We start from the raw sequence: 22,263 nt of genomic DNA, 5'->3' as shown, positions 1-22,263 counted from the left end.
CATGCTGAAAAGGCTTAGACCCAAACTTAGATTTTGATGCTGAAAATCAAAGTGGATAAATGTATGGATAGGATATCATTAGTCAGCTAAAACTTTTTTTTTTTTTTTTTTTGGTACCAGGGATTGAACCTTCAGTGTGTAATCTAAGCAACATCCCCAGCCCTGTTTTTTTTTTTTTTTATCTTGGGACAGGGTCTCGCTAAGTTGCTAGGGCCTTGCTAAATTGCTGAGGCTGTTTTTGAACTTGTGATCCTCCTGCTTCATCCACTGGAGCCACTAGGATTACAAGTGTGTGCCACCATGCACAGCTAAATGTTTTTTGAATATATGGTAAGCATCATTTTTTTCTCTCTAAAAAGCAATTATTAAGTCAAGGGAGAACCTTATAATTAAAGGCAGTTTAAAATGAAAATATGTAGAGGCTGGGGCTGTAGCTGATAAGTGCTTGCTTTGCATGTGTGAGGCATTGGGTTCGATCTTCAACACCACATAAAAATAAAATAAAGATGTTGTGCCCACCGAAAACTAAAAAATAAATATTAAAAAAATTCTCTCTCTTAAAAAAAATAAAAATTAAAAATTAAAAAATAAATAAAGATATGTGTGTCCATCTACAACTAAAAAATATTTAAAAAATGAAAATATGTAGCAATAAGCTACCTATGAAAACATAATGATGGCTAGGTGCAGTGGCACATGCCTATAATCCCAATGGCTTGGGAAGTTGAGGCAGGAAGATTGCAAGTTCGAAGCCAGCTTTAGCAATTCAGTGAGATCCTAAGCAAATTAGTAAGACCTTGTCTCAAAAAAAAAAAGAAAGGGCTGGGGATGTGGCTCAATGGTTAAGTATCCCTGGTGCCCTCACCCCCATAAAAAAATGTAACAAGGAGGACTTACGTGAATTCAAGCTGAATAGCATATTCTTTTGATATAAATGGTATTTGCTCTGGGGCCAAACGTTTTGCCAGTTGGAGAGCACTGTCCCAATGCTGTAAATCCCTTCTCATCTGTTAGGAAGAGACCTTGATTTCAAAAGAGCAAACTATTTTGCAAAGTTATAATATAGTGCCAGTTTTAATAAAAGTAATTTCAAAAAAAAGTTTTGTTTTTTTTTTAACAGTGAAACTTGGCATTTACAAGGATAACTAGTATTTTCTGCAGTCTCAATGGTGGTAACAGAGCCCTAAATTTAGCTATTACAGTGGTTTGTAGCCCTCCCCATACTCAATCCTACCTAAAAAAAACCTTATTCCTTAGTATTTGGTTTTTCTCAGTAGGGGTAAATTAAAATTAATATTATATATATATATATATATATATATATATATATATATATATATATATATAATTATAATGCACTAGTTGAAAAATGATAATAGAAGGGAGATCAGTAGAGTACATGGATTGGGGAGGGAGGAGGGGATAGAAATGGAAGGTACTGAGGAATGAGATTGATCAAATTATGCTATACATGTGTTTGAGTATGGCATAATGAATCCCACTATTATGTATGATCATAATGTACCAATAAAAATTAATGCAGTCAATTAAATTTAATTTTTCATCTTTGAGGGGCAATGACAAAAAAGTTGGGAAACACTTTACTATAGGAATTAATGTTATTTTATTAGATAATTTCAAGCTACATGGCAACAGAAATAACAGAAAACGTAAGTAAAATGTAAACTTTCTTCCTTCCTGGTTCCTTTTATCTTTTACCAGTGTCTGTGGTTCCTGTGGTCAGTTACACAATTCCAAATACAAACTTATCATTACAGAATCTTTTAAAAAAGTTTGTTCCTCGCCCTATGTACACTTTATGAAGAATTAAGAATAGCTAACATTTTTCAAGTGTTATTCTTTGCCAGACACTGGTCTAGGGCATTAGCTTATTTTACTTTTCACTTCTACCCTTTCACAATCAACTTGTCATTTTAGAGATCCAGACTCTGAGTCAAAGAGAGACTAGTTTTGACACAGTCTACACGGCCAGTTCGTGACAGAGCCAGTAATAGGGCTCTGCCCCTGCCCTCTCCACTGGCTAACTTACCACTCAGAATGAAGTTAAAGAATAACAGACTGCAATTACCCCTCATTCTGAAGCCATCCCTCAAATCCTTTACAAAGCTAGGGGCACAGGTGTCCACAGGTAAATGCAGAAGAGCCAAGATGACGGCACTGCCTTTACTCACTGTAGTCACATTCTTACTTAAGTCAGTACCCATCCAAGCTTTGAAAATTTCTCAGGGTGTCCCCAGTTATCTCAAATAATAGGGTAATATAACCTTAGTTTTTTTTTTTTTTTTCTTAAAATGAATGAATTTAGTTTACTTATAATGAAAACAAAAATGAAAATTTGCTGTAAAAATAAAAATGAAACATCAATGTAAAGTGCAAATAAAAATTTAGGGCTGAGGATGTGGCTCAGTGGTAGAGTGCCTGCCAAGCATGTAGGAAGCCCTAGGATGGATCCCAGCATTGCATAAAAGAAAAATGAAAATTTGCTGTAGAACAATATGAAAAAGAAAAGCTGTGAAATTAGTAACAAATATATTTTCAAAACTACCCCTTTTATATAGTTGTAGAAATGCTGCTTTGGGCTGGAAGAACATTAATAATTACAATAACTACTATTTTGTGTCTACTGATCCGTCACTGTGCTAAAAGATCTAATTCCCTTTGAAGATATTTTACAAGTATCCTGCGGGCTGGATATAGTTATCCTTACTCTAAAGAAGAGGGACCTGGGGCTGAAAAGGTTGAATAATTCATCCAAGGTCATACAGAGCTGGGATTTGAGCCCAGAAGTGTTTTTCTCTTGAGTCTGTGCTCTTGATCACTTTTCTATATTGTTATGTCTTCTTCCACTCTGCCCTTGAACTTGGTCCTTCATTCTATTCCAATTCCTCTCCTACAACTCTTGATACATAGGAGAATTTCATAAACAGATAAAAGATAAATGTGCCTTAGTTCTCCCAGGCAGAAAATAGAGAAAATAATAGTACCATCTTATAGGATTTTTGTGAGAGTTAAATGAGCTAATAAATGTCAAGTGCTTAGAAAACTGCCTGGCACCTGTGAGCATTCAAGAAATGGTAGCTATTTTTCTTTGCAAATATTTTTGTAAGTTATACAATCTGTTTTCTTGGGGCACATTTAGACTTTAAATTATTTAGTAATGTTATAATACCATGCCTTTTATGCTGCTCCCAAATGAAGAATGAAAATATTTTCAAGCTAATGGTACTTTGGGATTTTTTTTTTTTTTTGGTGTGTGTGTGTGTGCTGGGGCTTGAACCCACAGGTGCTTTACCTCTTAGTCACATCCTCCAGCCCTTTTTGTTTTTTGAGACAGGGTCTCACTAAGTTGCTTAGGGCCTTGCTAAATTGCTTGAGGCTGGCCTCCAACTTGTGATATTCCTGTCTCAGCCTCCCGAGTTGCTGGGATTACAGGCATGCACCACTGTGCCTGGCTACTCAGGGATTCTTAAAAGCTTAAATGTTTACATTTTAGGAGGGGGAAGGCATATGGTGTCTGGAACTAAGAAGTTTTAACCAGAAAGAAGGGGAGACCTCCTTCTCTGCACATTCTTTCCCTCCTTATTTAAAGCCATACCTCTAGGGCAGCCACGGGACAGCTGGATGCAAGGTACAGGTCCTGAGCCAGGTTGAAGTCATTCATAAACATGGCAAGATGTCCTGCCAAAAGATTGTAGTCCTCTATTCCCTGCAAAGAAAAGCAGTTTTGATAAGAAGAAATACAGAGGTTTAACTCCATTTTTAAAAAGACTGTGCTCAGTAGGAAGTGGCAATGTTCTATTTGCTTGTTTATGAGTTAGGTAACATTAACTTAAGGAAATAAAATATTTGAAGAAATAACATTTAAATCTTAATCTGATAATTCTCATAAAATGCTGTATACCTTTATTTCTTCTAGGGACATCACCATGCCGACGTTTCCAATTGCCCGATAAACCCGGATTGCAAACTCCACTTCCATGTGATGCAGGCAAGCTTTGGCCAAATCATTCCAGGCAGCATGATCATTCAGAATCTTGCATATGTCCCAAGCATCAGAAAACCTGGGATTTGAGTATACACACTTAATTGGAGAGCGCCACTGCCACCTATTTGGCAATTTACAGATTACATATCATCTATTATCATGTGCTAAATAAACTTTGCAAAACATTTTTTAACCTATAATTGTCACTTGTTAATGAAAAAATATATAAACTTTCTTTTTTTGTATGACAAATGTTTTCCCTTGCCTTTTTAAAAATTAATTTGAATCAACTCTCTGTAACCAGCCCTTCTGCCTCAATTAACTAAACTAATTCTTTTTTTTTTTTGTACTTTTATTTCACACATAGATGAAAATTGTTTTTGTTTACACTTAAACCTAATAAAGTCCTATAAATTTAGAAGGGGAAAACGGGTCAGTAAACTGGCCAAAAGGATAAGCCCAATCTGCTTTTAGCTTTTGGTGTAAAGTCTGAGTAAAACAGGGTGACTTGGCAGTCTGCTCCTGTCTGGACTCTCTCTGGATGCTTCTGTGCTCCAAGAGTCAGCTGAGCAGCTGTGACTGAGACCCTGTGGCCCTTAAGCCTGAAATATTTACAATTTGGCCCATAGCAGAAAACGTTTGCTGATCTCTGGCTTAAAACATGAACACACATGCCAACTCAATTTCATAGAATCTGCCGCAGTGAAAACCTCACACGCACCCACCTACTCAGCCATCCACCTGCCCGCCTGTCCATTTTTCTATCCAGCACACATTTACTGAGCACCTCTGTGCTATGTGCCAGGAACTGTGCTTAGAACCAAGATACAAGGTCAAACACACAGTCACTGCCCTTAGGGCAGCTATGACCCGGAAGGAGGAAGAGACAGGGAAGTGAACAAATGAGCCCCACATGGTGCGACAGAAGGAACCAAGTGCTCTGGGTACGTGACTCTTTGTGCTGTTTGCACACATTCTATTATACCACCCCGACAACCTCACCCACTACAAATTGTTACTTCTCCTTTACTGATGAAGAAGTGAGCTTAGGCGCCTTAGGAGACTGGCTCAAGTCACACAGCGGTGGTAAGTAGTGAAGTGTTCTGAAGCACTAGAGGCACTTCATCCTGGCCCTGAGGCACATGCCACAAAACCCCCAGCTGGGACTTCATGGTGGGGGGGAGTCAGGGAAGGCTTCCTGGAGGAGATGGCTGCCTGGTGGCTAAAGAATGACGAGTTTTGTCCTCCAGAGATGGGGGAAGGGCATTCCAGGAAGAAGCATGAAAAATAATTAATTTAAGCTGCCAGTGGAACAGAAAGGGAGCTGAGTGGGGCCAGTTGAAGCAGTTGTGGCTCGGATTAAATCAAGAGCTGAGTGTGCCATACTGGGATCCCTGAGGAATTTGGATTTTTTTTCCTAAAGACAATTGTAAGTCAACTGAATTTTTTTTTTTTTTTTAATTTTACAGTTTAGTCAAGAGTCAGTCAGTCTCTCTCTTTCTCTCTCTCTCTTTTCATGCTTGGATTTGAACATGGGACCTTTGTGCATGCTAGGCAAGTGCTCTACCACTGAGCTACACAGCCATGCCCACTGAAAGATCTTGAACAGAGGAACGAGAGGATCCGATTCATATTTTTAAAACTGTGTGAAGGGGCTGGGGTGGTGGCTCAGTGGTAGAGCGCTTGCCTAGCATGCGTGAGGCACTGGGTTCGATTCTCAGCACCACATACAAATAAATAAAATAAAGGTCCATCAACAACTAAAAAAAGAAAAAAAGAAAAGAAAACTGTGTGCAAACAGGACAGATCTTCATGAGGCTATCTGGAAAGAACCAGTTAGCAAGTGGTCATATTGTACATCGTTCCAAGTCAGTATCTGAATGAAGACATAGGAGAACGAGAGGAGAAGATGATCTTGAAGTCGAGGTGCTTGTGTGTGTGTGTGTGTGTGTGTGTATTGGACAAGTTGATCAAGACAGGGATGGGGGAAGAAGGAGAGCTCGGTGTTAGGCAGGCAAGTTTGAGGAGCTGTGGAGATCTGAAAGCAGTTGTAAACACAGGTTTAAGATGAAGACAGATTTTGACATCAGCCTCACATGGACTGTATTGATGCTTTGGAAGTAAGAGATGATTTGCTCAGGAGAAACAGAGTGAGAAGACAATAAAGGAGCTCATGGGGATGCTAAAAACAGCACCACTTCAGAGATGGTTAGAAGAAACAGAACCACCAAAGAATTCACGGTGGTCCCAAGACATAAAAGAAAACAGCAGGAAAAGGAAATCTTGAAGCAAGGCAAAGTCAGACTTCGTTATGATAAAGTCGATATTGTCGAAATAATTCAGTTTATTAGAATTTCATAACACCTGGGCTACATAGATCCTTAGAAACTTTTTTATTCTGAAGGGTTTTTCTTGTAAACAATACTTTTAGCTATAACATCCGATAGTGGTACTTCCTTGGAATTTATATATATTTTTCTATTCATTATTATATCTGAGCCTCATAACAGCCTTGTGAAGTAAGCCAGTAGTGTTATAACATATCTACTGAATTGGGTTTGACCTTGAAAAATCACAAAAGCACATGAGAAGCTCCAAGCCAAGTGTCTGCAACCCTACCTTTTGAGCATTAAAGTCTGGGCCAACATTTGTCTCAGTTCGTTAGGCGACTTGTCTTTTAAACTGTGGAGGAAGCCGTGGGTGCTGAGGAAGATGCTGTTGATTTTTCCACTCTCTGTCTGGCAGGTCAGCTCACCATTGTACAACAGCAGAGGTTTATGAGAGAAGGGAACTTTGGTGCTACCAGCCAAAATAACCTTGGATCCTATATCATAAAGCAGACCTCTTAATGACAAAAGTGAATACTTAGCACAAACATCAGAAAGGAAGGTTTTGATTTCTTTGCAATGGAAATTGATTTACCAATGAACGTACAAAAAAGTGATTCAGTACCTTGTATGGTGTCCTTATGAAAGACATAAGTGTACACTTTATCGTCATCATAAGCAATAAATACGCCTTTATCCATCGGCCAGTTTTCCCAAAGAACACCTTTAATGGTTGGTGAGAAATCTGAAATCTCATAGGTAGCATCATTAACCTACAAAATAGGGTTTATAGAGTCACCCACGTCTGTGTTTAGATCATTATCATTTGCCTTGGCAGGAGCCTATCTACAGCCTTAACTGGCAGAGCTTCCCCAACCCCCAACTAGACCCAAAGTTACTCCAACCACAGCAGGAAGGGAAGTTCCTCTTCCTAGTCCTATACCACAGCAGACTTGGAAAAACCCCAGCTATCTGGCAAATCAAGGGTTTGATCTAAACTATGGGGAATTTATAGGAAACTACAAGTCTAAAAACAATGGCTTCAGGTTAAGAATAACATGTAGAAGCTGCTCAAGATGCAGAAGTTTACACCACAAACACACCTGTTTCCAGACGTGTGTGTGTGTGCGCGCGCACGTGTGTGTTGTTGGTGATAGAACCCAGGGCCTCACCATGCTAGGCTATAACCCCAGGAACTTTTAAATAATAATGGGTAGTAAATAACACAGGTGTTAAGAAACAGAAGTTATTCATGCACGATTTGAAATTTACAAAAATTATACTGGGGATGCTTTATTTCAAAAATCTATAAATATAATACTATAATGACATAAACATTTAAAATCCACATAATTTCTGTGAACTTAAGCAGATAGGGTTACATACATCTTAAATGGAGAACCGTGTGTTCTTCCTAGTCCATCTTCTCTCAAAATGAGAATGATATTTATGATTCTTCCAAATAATAACTGATACTACAGAGCTGTGTTATATGATATGATAGCTGCTATTATAATATCTGTAATGGGCCCATTTAAAATCAGAAGCTCCAAATTGTTTTTCTTATCCATTTCCTACTAATCTGTGCAAGCATTTCCTGCCCCCAGCTTTCTACAGTCCATCATCTCATGCTGAGAATGGGAGATGAAACCACCCCCAAAGCCCTGGTGAAAATCAGAAAACTGGAACTGCAATCTACCTCCGGCTAGCACAGCCTGGCTGAATCTATGTATGCATATTTCCTGGCTTTTTGTTCCTACCAATTGTGACATTTCTGTAGCACGAGGAAAGTAGATTAACTGTCTTCCTAGTTTGGGCCAAACTGCAATTAATTCATTTTTCCTTTTTATATAGCTTTCTCTTTTCACTGATGTGGGCAGGCAACTAAACCCAGTTAGTCAGAACTCAAGTAGCCTCTAACCTGGGCCTAGATAACATATCCATCTAAAGCTATTGAGCACTCAAATGTGCCTAAACCAATCAACACATACTAGATCTCAAAGCAAAAAAGAAATGTAAAGCATCTCATTAATAATTTTATGTTTAGCTACATATTGAAATGATGTTAGGTTATATTAAATACATGAAAATTAAATTCATGTTTTGATCCCCTGCTTTGCAAAAAAAAAAAAAAATTCCATTTATTTCTTTTTATCTTTTTAAAAAATCTGGCTAGTAGAAAATTAAAAATTCTCTATGTGGTTCACATTAAATTCCAATTTGACAGTACTACTAAAAGGTACTAAATTATCTACTCATAATTATATACCTATATGTGTAAACTCATTTAATTGTAACATTATTCTCTCCAAGACAGGTACTGTAATTAGCCCCACTTTTCAAATGAGGAAACTCAGGCACAGAATAATCAGCCCAAAGTCACACAGCTAATTAGTTGAAGAGCCAGGGTTTGAACCCCAGCCTGCTCCAGAGTCTATGCTTCTAACCTCTAGGTTATACTGAGGCTCAGTTTACATGGATGAGCACAGCAGATGGAGGATACAGGATTTTTTTTTTTTAAGTGTAGCCATTTGTGTAGCACCTATTATATACAAAAACCTACACACATCATCCCATTTAGTTGTCATCCAATGACCCCACAGAGTGTTAGAACCATCTCCATCTAGAAATACAGGGAAACTGGGAATCCAGTTACTCAGCTCTTTCACATAAATGATCAAGGAAAAGAGAACTATGAAAGGAGAACGATAAATGGCATCCACTTATTTATGGTTGTTCTTACTCTCCACCGGTTCCCTAGCAGTCATCGCCAGGCACTGACCTGACCTCCTGATAGATACCCCACTGGTCCTGCCACCTCCAGATACCCTGTCAAAGCAGTGGGTGAGCCCATGGGGACGGCGTGGGGGGAGGCAGCTCTGATTGGCACCTGGTAACCAGGGGAACCTGTGCCAGTTAAGTGGAGGGAACAGGATGTTCTCTTCATGTTTATATTATTCTTCCTCCTCTGTTATGGGACGGGAGGGGAATGAGTTGAGTGGGAAGTCCACAATGGGAATCTGGCATAAATAATCCAGGCTTCTTGTTATATTTTTCAAAGAAAGGAAAGGAAAAGGAGAAGAGAAGAGAGGAGAGGAAAGGAAGAAAGGAAGGAGGGAGGGAGGAGGAATGAAATCTTCATACCAAGGAAGGTACGGTAGGGACAGAAAGCGCCTTCACTGGGCAGACACTAGGCAGAACAGACACCCGGGAGCCACATTAAGTTGAGTCCAGGAGCCGCTGCGGGGTGTGAGCCGGGACCCAGCATTCGGGAGACCATTAAGGGTGAGTCAAAAATAAATAAAAAGCCCCAGTATGGTAATGATCATAAAACACATTTCCTCTTTCTAAATCTATTTTCAAAAACGTGAAGGATGTCCAAAAATAGGAGTAACTGACTTTTTGGATAGGTCCATCCATTTTTAAGAATCAACTAAGATGGGCAGAAAGGACAGGGTATAGCCTCTGCCTTCTGAGGCTTCCTGCACATCTAGAGAGAAAACTCATGTGCAGGAAGGTAGACTGTAATGATAATACCGTGCAGTAACAAGGTTAAAAGTTGAATGAAATGTAACAACGCGATAGGTGATAGCAAGTTGCATAATCTTTGATACTGTGTAGGAAAATTTTACATGAGCTCTACTTTAATAACACCTTTTTCTTATATTACATTTATTTAAACAAACATTTAAAAAATTTCTAGACTTACTGGACAGTAAACAAATCCATCACTTTTTTCATCAATGAAAATTAATTTGGTCCCATTTGGGTCAGGAAAAATCTTTTTCACACCAACAGGATGTCGATAATCATTAACATATTGCCAGTCTTCAATATAAAAATATTGAATGACGCCAGTCTAAAAAAAAAAAAAATCCAGTTATGGAAATGTAAGGGGTGGTCAAGGAAATACTGACTTTCCATGTTCAAGTTAAATACACTTCCTAATTTTTAGAGCATTATTATTATTATTATTATTATTTTGTACCAGGGATTGAACTCAGGGGCACTCAATTACTGGGCCACATCCCCAGGCCTATTTTGTATTTTATTTAGAGATAGGGTCTTACTGAGTTGCTTAACACCTCGCTTTTTGCTAAGGCTGGCTTTGAACTCGGCAATTCTCCTGTCTCAGCCTCCCTAGCTGCTGGGACTACAAGCGTGTACCACCATGCCCAGCCTGCATCATTATTTTTGATGAAGGAGAGGCCTAACAATATTTAGTATGTATGCAGTGTACAGATCCCTAAAAATAAATGCAATGAGAATATACAAGTGACTCAATATTCTATTAATTCATATGCTTTTAATGACATGAAATAATTAATTCATAGTATTTCTTACTTGCTGAAATACCCTTGTTGCTGAAGAGAAACTTTCAGATTGTGTTTTTTCAAATATTTTTTCTGTTAATTAGTAAACTAGAAAATTAGTTTTAAGATAAAAACAAAACAAAAACCTTACCTGATACAATCAACTGTATTTCTATATATTAGCAATGAACTTGCACATCTCAAAATTGAAAACACAATAAAGGCTGAACATCCCTAATCTGAAAATCTGAAATTGAAATTTTCTGTGTGCCAACATGACACTCAGAAGTTTTCAGACATTGGAGTACTTCAGATTTCAGATTTTCAGGTTAGGGATGCTCAACTAGTGATATCTATGTAAATATCCCCAGTGAAACAAAACAAAACCCGAAACATTTCTTTCTGGTCTCAAACATTTTGGATAAGGGATAATCTACATTTATATATCTGGGTGTAAATGTAACAAAACATGCATAGGATTTTCATGCTGAAAATTACAAAACATTAAATACAAAACGCTATATTCATAATGTATTAGAAGACCACCATAGTAGAAATGTTAATTTTCCTAACTATATACATTTAACATCATTCTAATAAAAATTAATTGAAATAAAAATACATGATAACATCTTGGACTTCACTTAGGCCAAGACGGAGTGAGACACTGGATTTTCTTTTCTATCCAAAACAACGACTTGTATTTTTTTTTATACATATATAAACAAAGTGCATGAAACAACCATTCTCAAGATGCTGAAATTAGGCAACAAAGGACATTGATCTCTGAGAGAGGGGCAAAAGGCGAGTCCTATGACAACTCCAGCTATTGCTTTCAGAGAGATTTCAAATCATGGCAAGGGGGTTGGGGCTGCAGGTGGAGCATGCAGTTGTGGAGATGGAGCTGAGAGCACAGGGAGAAGAAAACAGTGGCTAGAGTTGACGGGATAGAGTCCAAGAAAGGACAAAGCTGCAAAGAGAAAGAGAAGTTGGAGATCTATAGAGAGGGGTCCATCTTGACTCAGGTGGTACTGAGGCCAGGAAAGAACCATCCAAAAGAAACAAAGTGGTCCACACTCTAAAAACTTAAAATCCACAGGGGCCTTGGGTAGAGTACTCAGGAAAGCCATGCTGCAGGAATGGGAAATAATTGGCTGTAACTGAGCACTATTTCATACCTGCCAAAAACAAATGATAAGGGCTGGGGTTGTAGCTCAGTGGTAGAGTGCTTGCCTAGCATGTGTAAGGCACTGAACTGGGTTCAATTTTCAGCCCACATACAAATAAATAAAATAAAGGTCCGTTGACAACTAAAAATCTATTTTAAAAAATGATAAAAGCAAGACTCAGATGAGTCAAACTCTTTTAAAATAAATTAACTGTACCCCACATCAAAGTTCAAGAATATTTAGGGGAATACAAATATATCCAGAACCCCAAAAGGTAAAATTATCAGACATACAGAAAAATATGACCCATAATGAGAATGATCAATCAGAACTGACCCAAAATGGACCCAGATATTAGAATTAGTGGATAAGATCATTAAAGATGATTATAACTGTAAAGCATGTGTTTCAAAGCTAATTGGAGACATGGAAGACATTTTAAAAACCCAAATAGATCTTTTATGGATGAAAATCACCATGTTTAAAATTTAAAACAATTGGATGAGATTAATGGCAGCTCAGACATGATAAAACAAAGGTTAGTGATTTTTTGAAAATACAGCAGTAGAAACTATTGCAAATGAAAAAGAAGAAAGAGAATTTAAAAACGTAAAGAGTTTTATCTGTGAGACACTTTTAGCACCGCAATATACAGGTAGGTAGAATCCCTGTGATTAGAGAGTGGCAGCACAAATTTAAAGATATTACAGCTAAAAGGCTCCAAGTTTGATTAAAACTGTAAACTCTCAGATTCAAGAAGGTCAACAATTTCAAGCTCAGGAAAAAGGAAGAAAACGACATCATGACACATTACAATCAAATTGCTCAAAAGCAGTGATCAAGATGAAATAGTAAAAACAGAGCAAAAACACTGCACACAGAGGAACAAGATCAAGATGACAGATTTCTTGTTGGAAAAAATGCAAGTGAGAAGACAGCGAGGCAGAAACAGTACCGAAAGAAAGAAGTGGTCAGCCTAGAATTCTACACCCAGTGAAGACACCTTAAAAAAATAAATAAATAAAGGTGAAACAAGGACATTTTCAGTCCAAAGCGAAAAGAATTCATGGACAGGAAACCAGTATGATGAATAATGATAAATTAAACCTTCAGGCAAAAGAAAAAGATACCAGGTGGAAACATGGATTCACACAATGGAATGAAGAGCACCAAAAATGTCAACCACATGAATAAATATTTAAGCTACTTCTTTCTTAAATCTCTTTAAAGGATAGGTGATTGTTTAAACAAAACTAATAACAAAGCACCAAGGGGTTTATGATAACTGTTAAAGCAAGACGGTGGCAGTGGCACTGAGGTTGGAGGGGAGCATTACATGGTACACCATCACTCGAATACAGGCATAGACCAAACCCCAGATATCAAAGGTTATAATTAATAAGTCACCAGATGAGATAAAATAATAAAATACACAGTCCGAAGGAAGGTAAAGGAGGAAGAAAACGGCAACGGAAAGCAGATGGGACAAGTAGAAAATGTCAGGATAACAGACTGAAACCTAAACAGGTAGGTAATTCATTATACTTAAAAGTCTAAACTCCCCAGCTAAAAGGCAGAGAGACTGTCTGACTGTGGGATCCAACTATCTGCTACTTATAAGAAAATAGTTTACATATGAAGATACAAAAAAGTCAAAAATGGAAAAAGATACAGCAGGATAACATTCTGGAAGGCTGAAATGGCTGTGTTACTATCAGGAAAAATAGATTTCAGAGCAAAACTATTACCAGAGATTTTAAAAGGTCATTTCAAAATGATAAAGTGGCTAATCTGTCAAGAAAATAAAACAATCCAGAATGGTTAGATACCTCACAAGAGAGCTTCAATATACAGAAAACGCTTAGAGAACAGAAAACACAAAGAGATAAATAGGCAGATTCACAATTGTAGCTCTCAATAATTGACGGAATAAAGAAATATAAAATCAGAAAGGGTACAGAAGTCTTGAATGTTATCAACCAACTTCATCTCTAGAATAGCATATATATTCCTTCCAGTTACAAAAGGAATATTTACCAAGTGGATCACTTTCAGTACCATAAAATAAGTCTCACAAATTTAAAATAATTTGTCAGACAAATTATATTCCTTAACCATAATAGAATGAAATCAGAATTCAGTAACAGAAAGATGTCTGAAAAAAATCTCAGTTGTCTGCAAATTTATCAACACTGTATTTAAAAACCCATGAATAAAATAAAAAATCAAAAGGGAAATTCTAAAGATTTTGAACTGAATAAAAACAAAAAATACAATATACCAAAATTTGGGGGATGCTGCTAAAGTAGGACATACGGGAAATTTCCTCCCACTGAAGGGCTTATGTTAGAAGAGAAGAATGATCTCAAGTAAATGAAATCAACTCCTGTCCTAAAAACTAAAAAAAGAACAGATTAATACCCAAATCAGTAGGATAAATAATGGAGCAGAAATCAATGAAAGAGGAAACAGGAAAACAGTAGAGAAAAACCAACCAAACAAACAAACAAACAACAACAAAAAAAAACACCAAAAAAGCTATTTATTTGAAAAGATCAACACAATTGATAAACCTCTGGGTAGACCAATCAGAGGAAAAAAACACAAATTACGACATCAGAAATGAGACGAGTGATATTGCTACAGATCTACAACTATTAAAAGAATAATAAGGAATAGTATAATTTCATGCCATAACTTAGATGGACGCATTCCTTCAAAGACACAAAGTATCCAAGTTCACTAATGAATAAAAACAGATAACCTGAATAGCTTGCTTTCTACTGACACCATTGAATTTGTAGTTTAAAATGGTCTTGTAAAGAAAAGTCCAGGCCCAGGGGGGAGAGCTCCACCATAACACCATGGCTACTTTGCAACATTCACACAGGCACAGAGGTGAGGCTCAAATCTAGTTGGACAGGGACATGACAGAGCAGGCAGCCTGGAGAAGAGCTGTCCCAAGTCATTTCTCATTCACCTCTCTGTCTTGTGGGAAGTTGTCATGAATCAGCTTTTTACCTGCTTTTAGTGATGGCACCATGCCAAGTCTGCCCTTTCAATTTCATAAATTAAGAAATTGCTTAAAAATCACAAGATGCTTATACTAGCAGATCATACCATCTATATTCTGCATAAGTGTATGATTAATCACAGATAACTTCGTTCCTCATATGGAATTCAATAACGAAAAATACATAGAAAAACAATAGTAGGAAAAAGTCTAAGTCACAAAGTAAAAATTAGAAATCCTCTATGCTCTATATTAAAAAAGACAATACATACATCTGTCCCATAGATGAGGAAATCACCAGTTAAGGCATGACATAAAATACGGCATTTATCGTCCACTGCTGGGAAGAGTCGAGTCTCACGTTCTTCTTGAGCATTGGAGATTTCACTTTCTATCTAAAATGTAAAGATTGTTTGCATAAATGTGCAAAGTGTCCTTTTTCTCAAGTTCAACTACACATTTGGAATCTCAAGACTACCTTGAGCCTACTTAGAAATATACCTGACAGCAACCACAGCTGGCCTGCAGGGCCCACATGAGGTGTTCCCACCAACCTCTTTGGCTCCCCAGATGAGAGGAGTCAAGATATTTATGTGTGCTGGGTACGGTGGCACACGCCTGTAATCCCAGCAGCTCGGGAGGCTAAGACAGGAAGACCGTGAGTTCAAAGCCAGCCTCAGCAATTTAGTGAGGCCCTAAGCAACTCAGTGAGTCCCCGTCTCTAAATAAAATATTTAAAAAAGGGATGGGGGGGGCTGGGAATGTGGCTCAAGCGGTAGCATGCTCGCCTGGCATGCGCAGAGCGCAGGGTTTGATCCTCAGCACCACATAAAAATAAAACAAAGGTGTTGTGTCCACCAAAAACTAAAAAATAAATATTAAAAAAAAAAAAAGGGATGGGGATGTGGTTCTGTAGGTAACTGCCCCTGGGTTCAATCCTCGTACCAAAAAAAAAAAAAAAAAAAGAAAAAAGAAAAGAAAAGAATGAAAAGTTATTTATGTGGCAGATGCCCTGATTTAGAAGTCCTGTCATAGCAGGTGCCAATATTTGTTGAATGAGTCAATGGACATAATTTTGAGGATCCTCACATGTAACATGCACAAATCTAAGAGTCACTGCATTGCAGAAAGCCCAGAGGTTTATGGTTCATTTGTAGTTCCTTCTAGATGCAATTTACCAACTGAGTTATTTTTACTATAAGCAATGTGGTAAAGAGCACTGTTGCTATTTATCAAGGTTCTAGAGAACAGGGCTAAAATGTCACTTGAACATCTCATACAGAAGGGGAAGAGTTTTGTTCACCCTTACCCATACCTGGCTTTCTAGCTAGGCTTTATATACTTGCTGCCTGACCAAGGTTCTTGATAGTGAGACATGAGGTTATTCATTATTACTACTTAAACTAGCAGATTTCCAAGATATCAGAATTATACTTACCAAATGTAACTGGACTTTGCCTTCAAAAAGTGCGGAAGCATAGTCAGAATGAAGACAAATGCTAGCTACTGTTCCAAGATATTCTACGTCTTTTAATTTTTTTACACCTGTAGCAATGTAAAAAATGAACATGCTGAAATTAGGCAAAACTACCTCATACAAGTATTTGCAAATAATTTTTAAATGTGTGTCTTTGTAAAAATCTTCTGAACTTAAATCTTATTTCAGCTATTGTAAAGAAAATCGTAGTAGCCAAATAAATTTGCTTTCGGGAATTCCATAATGGTTCATATGAAACAAGAGAAAATAAGTGAATTAAACCTTAAGTCACAAGAAGCTTAATGGGGTTTTCTATTCTACAGGTTACTTCTCAGGTCTTTTCCTGAAAGTTATCTGATCTAGAGTGGGGGAAAAAAGTGGAGAGGAAGAGGGAGGGAAAGCTTTCTTCACATGATATTAGACATTACTCAAAGAATAAAAGGGGAGAGGGACCCATAGTTTGTTAAGCTACGAGGCATAGGTGTGCCTAACAAAGCCACTGTGTAAAATGAGAACCAAGAATCAAGAAATGGGATGGATTCAAACTAAAAAGTTTTTTCTCAGCAAAAGAAATAATCTGTGAGGTAAACAGGGAGCCTACATCCTGGGAGCAAATCTTTACCCCTCACACATCAGATGAAGCACTAATCTCTAGGGTATATAAAGAACTTAACAAGCTAAGCACCAAAAAACAAATAATCCAATCAATAAATGGGCCAAGGACATGAACAGACCCTTCTCAGAAGAGGATATACAATCAATCAACAAATGTATAAAAAAATGCTCATAATCTCTAGCAATCAGAGAAATGCAAATCAAAACTACTCTAAGATTTTATTTCACTCCAGTAAGAATGGCAGCTATTATGAAGACAAACAACAATAAGTGTTGGTGAGGATGTGGGGAAAAAAGTTCACTCATACATTGCTGGTGGGACAGCCAATTTGGAAAGCAGTATGGAGATTCCATGGAAATCTGGGAATGGAATCACCATTTGACCCAGCTATTCCTCTTCTCAGACTATACCCAAAGGACCTAAAAACAGCATACTACAGGGACATAATCACATCAATGTTTATAGCAGCACAATTCACAATAGCTAAACTGTGGAGCCAACCTAGATGTCCTTCAGTGGATGAATGGATTAAAAAATGTGGCATTTATACACAATGGAATATTACTCAGCACTAAAAAAGAACAAGATCATGGCATTTGCAGGTAAATGGATGGCATTAGAGAAGATTATGCTAAGTGAAGTTAGCCAACCCCCCCCCCCCCAAACAAATGCCAAATGTTTTCTCTGATATAAGGGGAGGTGAATCAAAGTGGGATAGGGAGGGAGAGCATGGGAGGAAGATTATTTCTAGATAGGGAAGAAGGGTGGGAGGGAAAGGGAGGGGGAAGGAAAATAGCAAGGATGGTGAAAAGTGATGGTCATCATTATACAAAATACATGTATGAAGATCTGAATTTGGTGTCAACATACCTTATATATAAACAGAGATGATAAATTGTGGTATATATGTGTATTAAGAATTGTAATGAAAAAAAAAAGAGAGAGTACATGTAGTGTATAATGGCATAATTTGGTGTGAACATACTTTATATACAGAGTTACGAAAAATTGTGCTGTGAATGGGTAATAATGAGTGTAATGCATTCCACTATTGTCATGTATGCAAAAAAAAAAAAAAAAAAATCTGCCTCATGATCCCTTACACATAGAGTAGCCTCATTTTCCAGATGAGTGAACCAAAGCTCACAGGGGTAGAGTACATAGGCTACAGTTCACTTAGCTTACAGAAGCAGAAGAGGAATTGAACCCAGCCCCTCTCTAATTCCAGTCTACCCACTATACCATGCTATTTTCACTCCAAAGGTAAAGAAGAAAATCTTTCTAAAAATCACACAAAATTTTTAGAGGATTCACAAAGCCATTCAAGTTAAGAAAGAGATGTTTGGACAAAAATGAGTGAAAGACTTGGTCTTAAGAGAAACTTCCAGTGTTATACAGAAATTATATGCTAGATAACAATGCAACAAATGGATGTCGACTTGCCGTTCTCTCCAAGAACATAAAACCAGGCTCGATTGTTCATTCCCACGGCCAGATGATAGAGACCTACTGCTATAAAGTTGGGTTCCACATCAACTGAGACTGTGATTGGTGTCTCCTATAACACAGAGAAGTAAGAGTGGTAAATCAGCTGTTAAAACTGTTTTGCTTTATTAATAAATAAAATAAAAATAACACCATTTTCATACTCCTTCAACAAGGTTGGCTACGGTGACCTCAAGGAGGGAGGTGAGATATGCAATCCTTGTGCTGCAGGCAGCCCCCAGTATGGGAAGCTTGGTCAGGAAAACGTGGAGTGAGCCCCTTTGGGTAGACAATGCCAGCAACTGGCCATCATCTGTCCAGGACAAGGTACCCAACCCTGAAAAAATTCACAACACAAACAATTAAAAAAAACAATTTACAGTTGCAGGCAAGTAAGCACATATTTTTTATTTTTTATTTTTTATTGTGGGTTGTTCAAAACATTACAAATTTCTTGACATATCTAGAGCAGATTATGCTAAGTGAAGCTAGCCAATCCCTAAAAAACAAATGCCAAATGTCTTCTTTGATATAAGGAGAGTAACTAAGATCAGAGTAGGGACGAAGAGCAGGAGAAGAAGATTAACATTTAGTAGGGATGAGAGGTGGGAGGGAAAGGGAGAGAGAAGGGAAATTGCATGGTAAGCACATATTTTTACTTAAGCTACCAGGGGCTTAAAAAAACTTTATATATTTTTTTTTCAAATATAGTATTTATTTAAAATAGGGAATTCACCATGGATGAGCATAAGAATATGAGTGCAAACTCATCCAATATGGCTCAAATGGAAAATATATATTAATTTTCCAACTAGGATCAGGATCCAATTCACTTTAAATCTCTGGTTTTAAGTGTGCTAATATTCTGTTAGTCAAGTAGAATGATTTAACATAATTACTAAAATAAGGAGACTATTTTAGGGAACTCTAATGAAAGGTGTTAATTTTATTCCTCCTACAATGAATGCATATTACACAATAACAAACACAGAATTACTCTCTATAATTGAAATGAGAAGATGTCAACTGCTTCAGGAAAATCAATACCTTTATTTTCATCATCCAGGTTGACTATAGCATACATGTCTTTTAATTCTGCCAAGTCATGAATTTTAATGCTGGAAAAAAAAGAGGATATTTTAAATATATATGAGCTCTATGTAAAATTGTTTTAGTTCACAAAAAAATTATAAACTGTGGAATAGATCAGAGGTCTCCCAAATAGGACATATAGGATAATCTAGTGGGTTAAGGTAAGATAATATTAAAATTTTCTTCTGGTTAGGTTTGTTTGCTTATTTGAGCATGTGTGGGCACAGGAAGGGGAGCAGTATCCCACTTAATTCTCTGATCTATATAGCTACTACAAAGGGAAGTTAATATTGTTCTGATGAAGTTTGAATAGGAGAACCTTCTTCTGAGCAGTTTTTAAAAATATTTATTTATTTGTTTGTTCTAATTAGTTATATATGACAGCAGAATGCATCTTGATTGATAGCACCCAAATGGAACACAATTTTTTCATTTTTCTGGTTGTACACAAAGTAGAGTCACCCCATTCGTGTCTTCATACGTGTACCTAGGTGAGCAGTTTAATTATTGTAAGATGACACAAGTGCTCTTTATAACAGGTCACCTTTCTCCCCTGCCCAGAACTGGTTCATATAAAGAGTGGGGAGGTACAACAGAAAGTGCATTAGATTTGGAATCACAAGGTCTAGGTTGAAAGCGCTGAAAAAAATGGGGACATAATATCACTTCCTCAGCTGACTGGGAAGAATAAATAGGTCCATGAAAATGAAAGTCGTATAGTACAATACTGGAGCCCAATAAGCATCAAATTTCTTTCCTCTGTGTCTCCCTCTTCCTCCTCCCTCCTAGTGTTTTTCCCCTTACATTTCCCCCCTGTTCTTTTCATTAGTTAATCTTTTTATTTTGAGAAAATTATAGACCCACATGCAGTTTTCAGAAGTGATCCCAAGAGTCCGAAAACCCCTCCCCCCAGTGGTGACATCTTGGAAAATTATAGCATAATATCACAATCAGGTTACTGACACTGACATACTCCGCAAACCTTATTTAGATGTCCCCAGTTCTACTGGTACCCAGTAGAAGTGTGTGTGTGTGTGTGTGTGTGTGTGTGTGTGTGTGTGTGTGTGTGTGTTAGTTCTATGTAATATTCTAATGTGAGAAACCTGAGGTCCACAACCACAATGAGGATATAGATAGTCCATGACTACAGGACCCTTTATGTTGCCTCCTTCCTCCCCAGCCCCATCTTTCTTTTGCTGGGGTTTCTTGTTTGCATTGGTGCATTATAGTAGTACATAATGGTGGGATCTGTTGTTACATATTCATATTGCTGAGAGTTCTTTTGATTAGCATTGGAAGGTTTTAACTTTTTTCATCCTTTTACTTTTTTTCTTAGTTATATTTGAAGTGAGTTTCTTACAGGCAGCATATAATATGGTCATTTAAAAATCCATTCTAACGGCCTATAAATGATATAACTGTATCGTTTATATTTAATGTAGTCTAGGTAGGTTTGAATGTAGATCTATGGCATTTGTCTTGTTTGTCTCCTCTATCTTTTGTTCCTGTTCTCCTTTTCTTTTCTTCATTTATATTTGATTTTTTTTTTAGTATTCCATTTTAATTTATCTATCATGCTTTTTAGAAAAATTAGTTCTAATCAGTTATACATGACAGTAGAAAGGTCTTTGATTCATTGTACACAAATGGAACAGAATTTTTTGCTTCTCTAATTGTACATGAAGAAGAGTCACACCATTCGTGAAATCACACATGTACCTGGGATAATGATGTCCGTCTCATTCTACCATCTTTCTTACCCTCTTGCCTCCCTTCCCCACTTCTCTTTGCCCCATCCAATTTTAGATTATTAGCCCTTTGAGAGTATTTCAGTAATAGCTGCCTCTGTACTTTCTTGGCATTGTTGTCCTCTGATTGCCCTTTCCCAAGTGAGTGGAACTTTTTTTGATTCTTCAGATGCCAGGTAATTTGGGGTTATATTCTGGACATTTTAAACATTATGTTTTGAGAATCTGTGTCTAACCTAATTCCTTTGGAGAGGGTTAATATTTTTGTTCTAGTAGGCAATCAACCCATTTGGTTATTCTAGTAGGCAATAACTGAGGGTTATGGCTTCAATGACAGCTCTATTTTCTAAGCTTCTGCAGTAGAATTTATATGTGTCCATGCACGGCCCACTCAGTGGCTAGTATTGGATCTCAGTTCAATGCTCAAAGTCTTTGGTAAATGTTTAGAATAAGATTTACAGGGGCTGGGGTTGTGGCTCAGTGATGGAGTGCTTGCCTAGCATGTGTGAGGCACTGGACTGGGTTAGATCCTCAGCACCACATAAAAAAATAATAATAATAAAATAAAGTTAAAAAAACGATTTACACATACAAGCTGAGGGGTAAACCTAGGAGTTAATAAACATCTGTTTCAGATTGCTTTCCTGAGTCCCTCCCTCTTTGTTTTCTGGTTCCTTGGGGTTCCCTTTTTGGTCCTCTGGGAACCCTGGGGGTCTAGATACCCTGTACTCTGTTGTAGTCCCTACAACTGCACCAGCATCTGTGGGCAGAAAGAAAAATAAGCAACAGGGATTTGTTCCGCTTCCTTGGGACCACAGGTCCTCTAACAGATGAAGGAGGGTACCCTCCGTCAAAGCTTGAGGTGCCTGTGGGTCCTTGGTGCTAATGCTCTTGCAGGCTACTTGGTGGCCAGGGCAGGAGAGAAAAACAAGAATGAAAACTCAAAAATCAGGACATTTCCCCAATTGCCTCTGATCATTAGGTCTTTCCTTTCCTTCAATGTTTTACAGCTCTCTG

At 37.5% G+C, this 22,263-nt stretch overlaps 1 protein-coding gene across 2 annotated transcripts in view; it reads right to left on the bottom strand.

Moving 5' to 3' along the window:
* The window catches only part of Wdr19 (WD repeat domain 19), a 72,916-nt gene that overhangs the window by 33,248 nt on the left and 17,405 nt on the right, over positions 1-22,263 (bottom strand). For both annotated transcript variants that reach the window (XM_027938643.3, XM_071614219.1), the window contains 11 exons: positions 19,454-19,524; positions 18,571-18,743; positions 18,365-18,479; positions 16,267-16,373; positions 15,101-15,223; positions 10,043-10,192; positions 6,959-7,106; positions 6,626-6,830; positions 3,923-4,082; positions 3,617-3,727; positions 898-1,007 (listed from right to left, as the gene is read on the bottom strand). In XM_027938643.3, the coding sequence (XP_027794444.2) occupies positions 898-1,007; positions 3,617-3,727; positions 3,923-4,082; positions 6,626-6,830; positions 6,959-7,106; positions 10,043-10,192; positions 15,101-15,223; positions 16,267-16,373; positions 18,365-18,479; positions 18,571-18,743; positions 19,454-19,524 (1,473 nt within the window). The remainder of the gene's footprint in view (positions 1-897; positions 1,008-3,616; positions 3,728-3,922; positions 4,083-6,625; positions 6,831-6,958; positions 7,107-10,042; positions 10,193-15,100; positions 15,224-16,266; positions 16,374-18,364; positions 18,480-18,570; positions 18,744-19,453; positions 19,525-22,263) is intronic.

The sequence above is a fragment of the Marmota flaviventris genome, chromosome 7, assembly GCF_047511675.1.
Source record: "Marmota flaviventris isolate mMarFla1 chromosome 7, mMarFla1.hap1, whole genome shotgun sequence".
Classification (NCBI taxonomy): domain Eukaryota; kingdom Metazoa; phylum Chordata; class Mammalia; order Rodentia; family Sciuridae; genus Marmota; species Marmota flaviventris.
The sequence above is the reverse complement of the archived record's forward strand: the minus strand, read 5'-3'. Positions and strand labels throughout refer to the sequence as shown.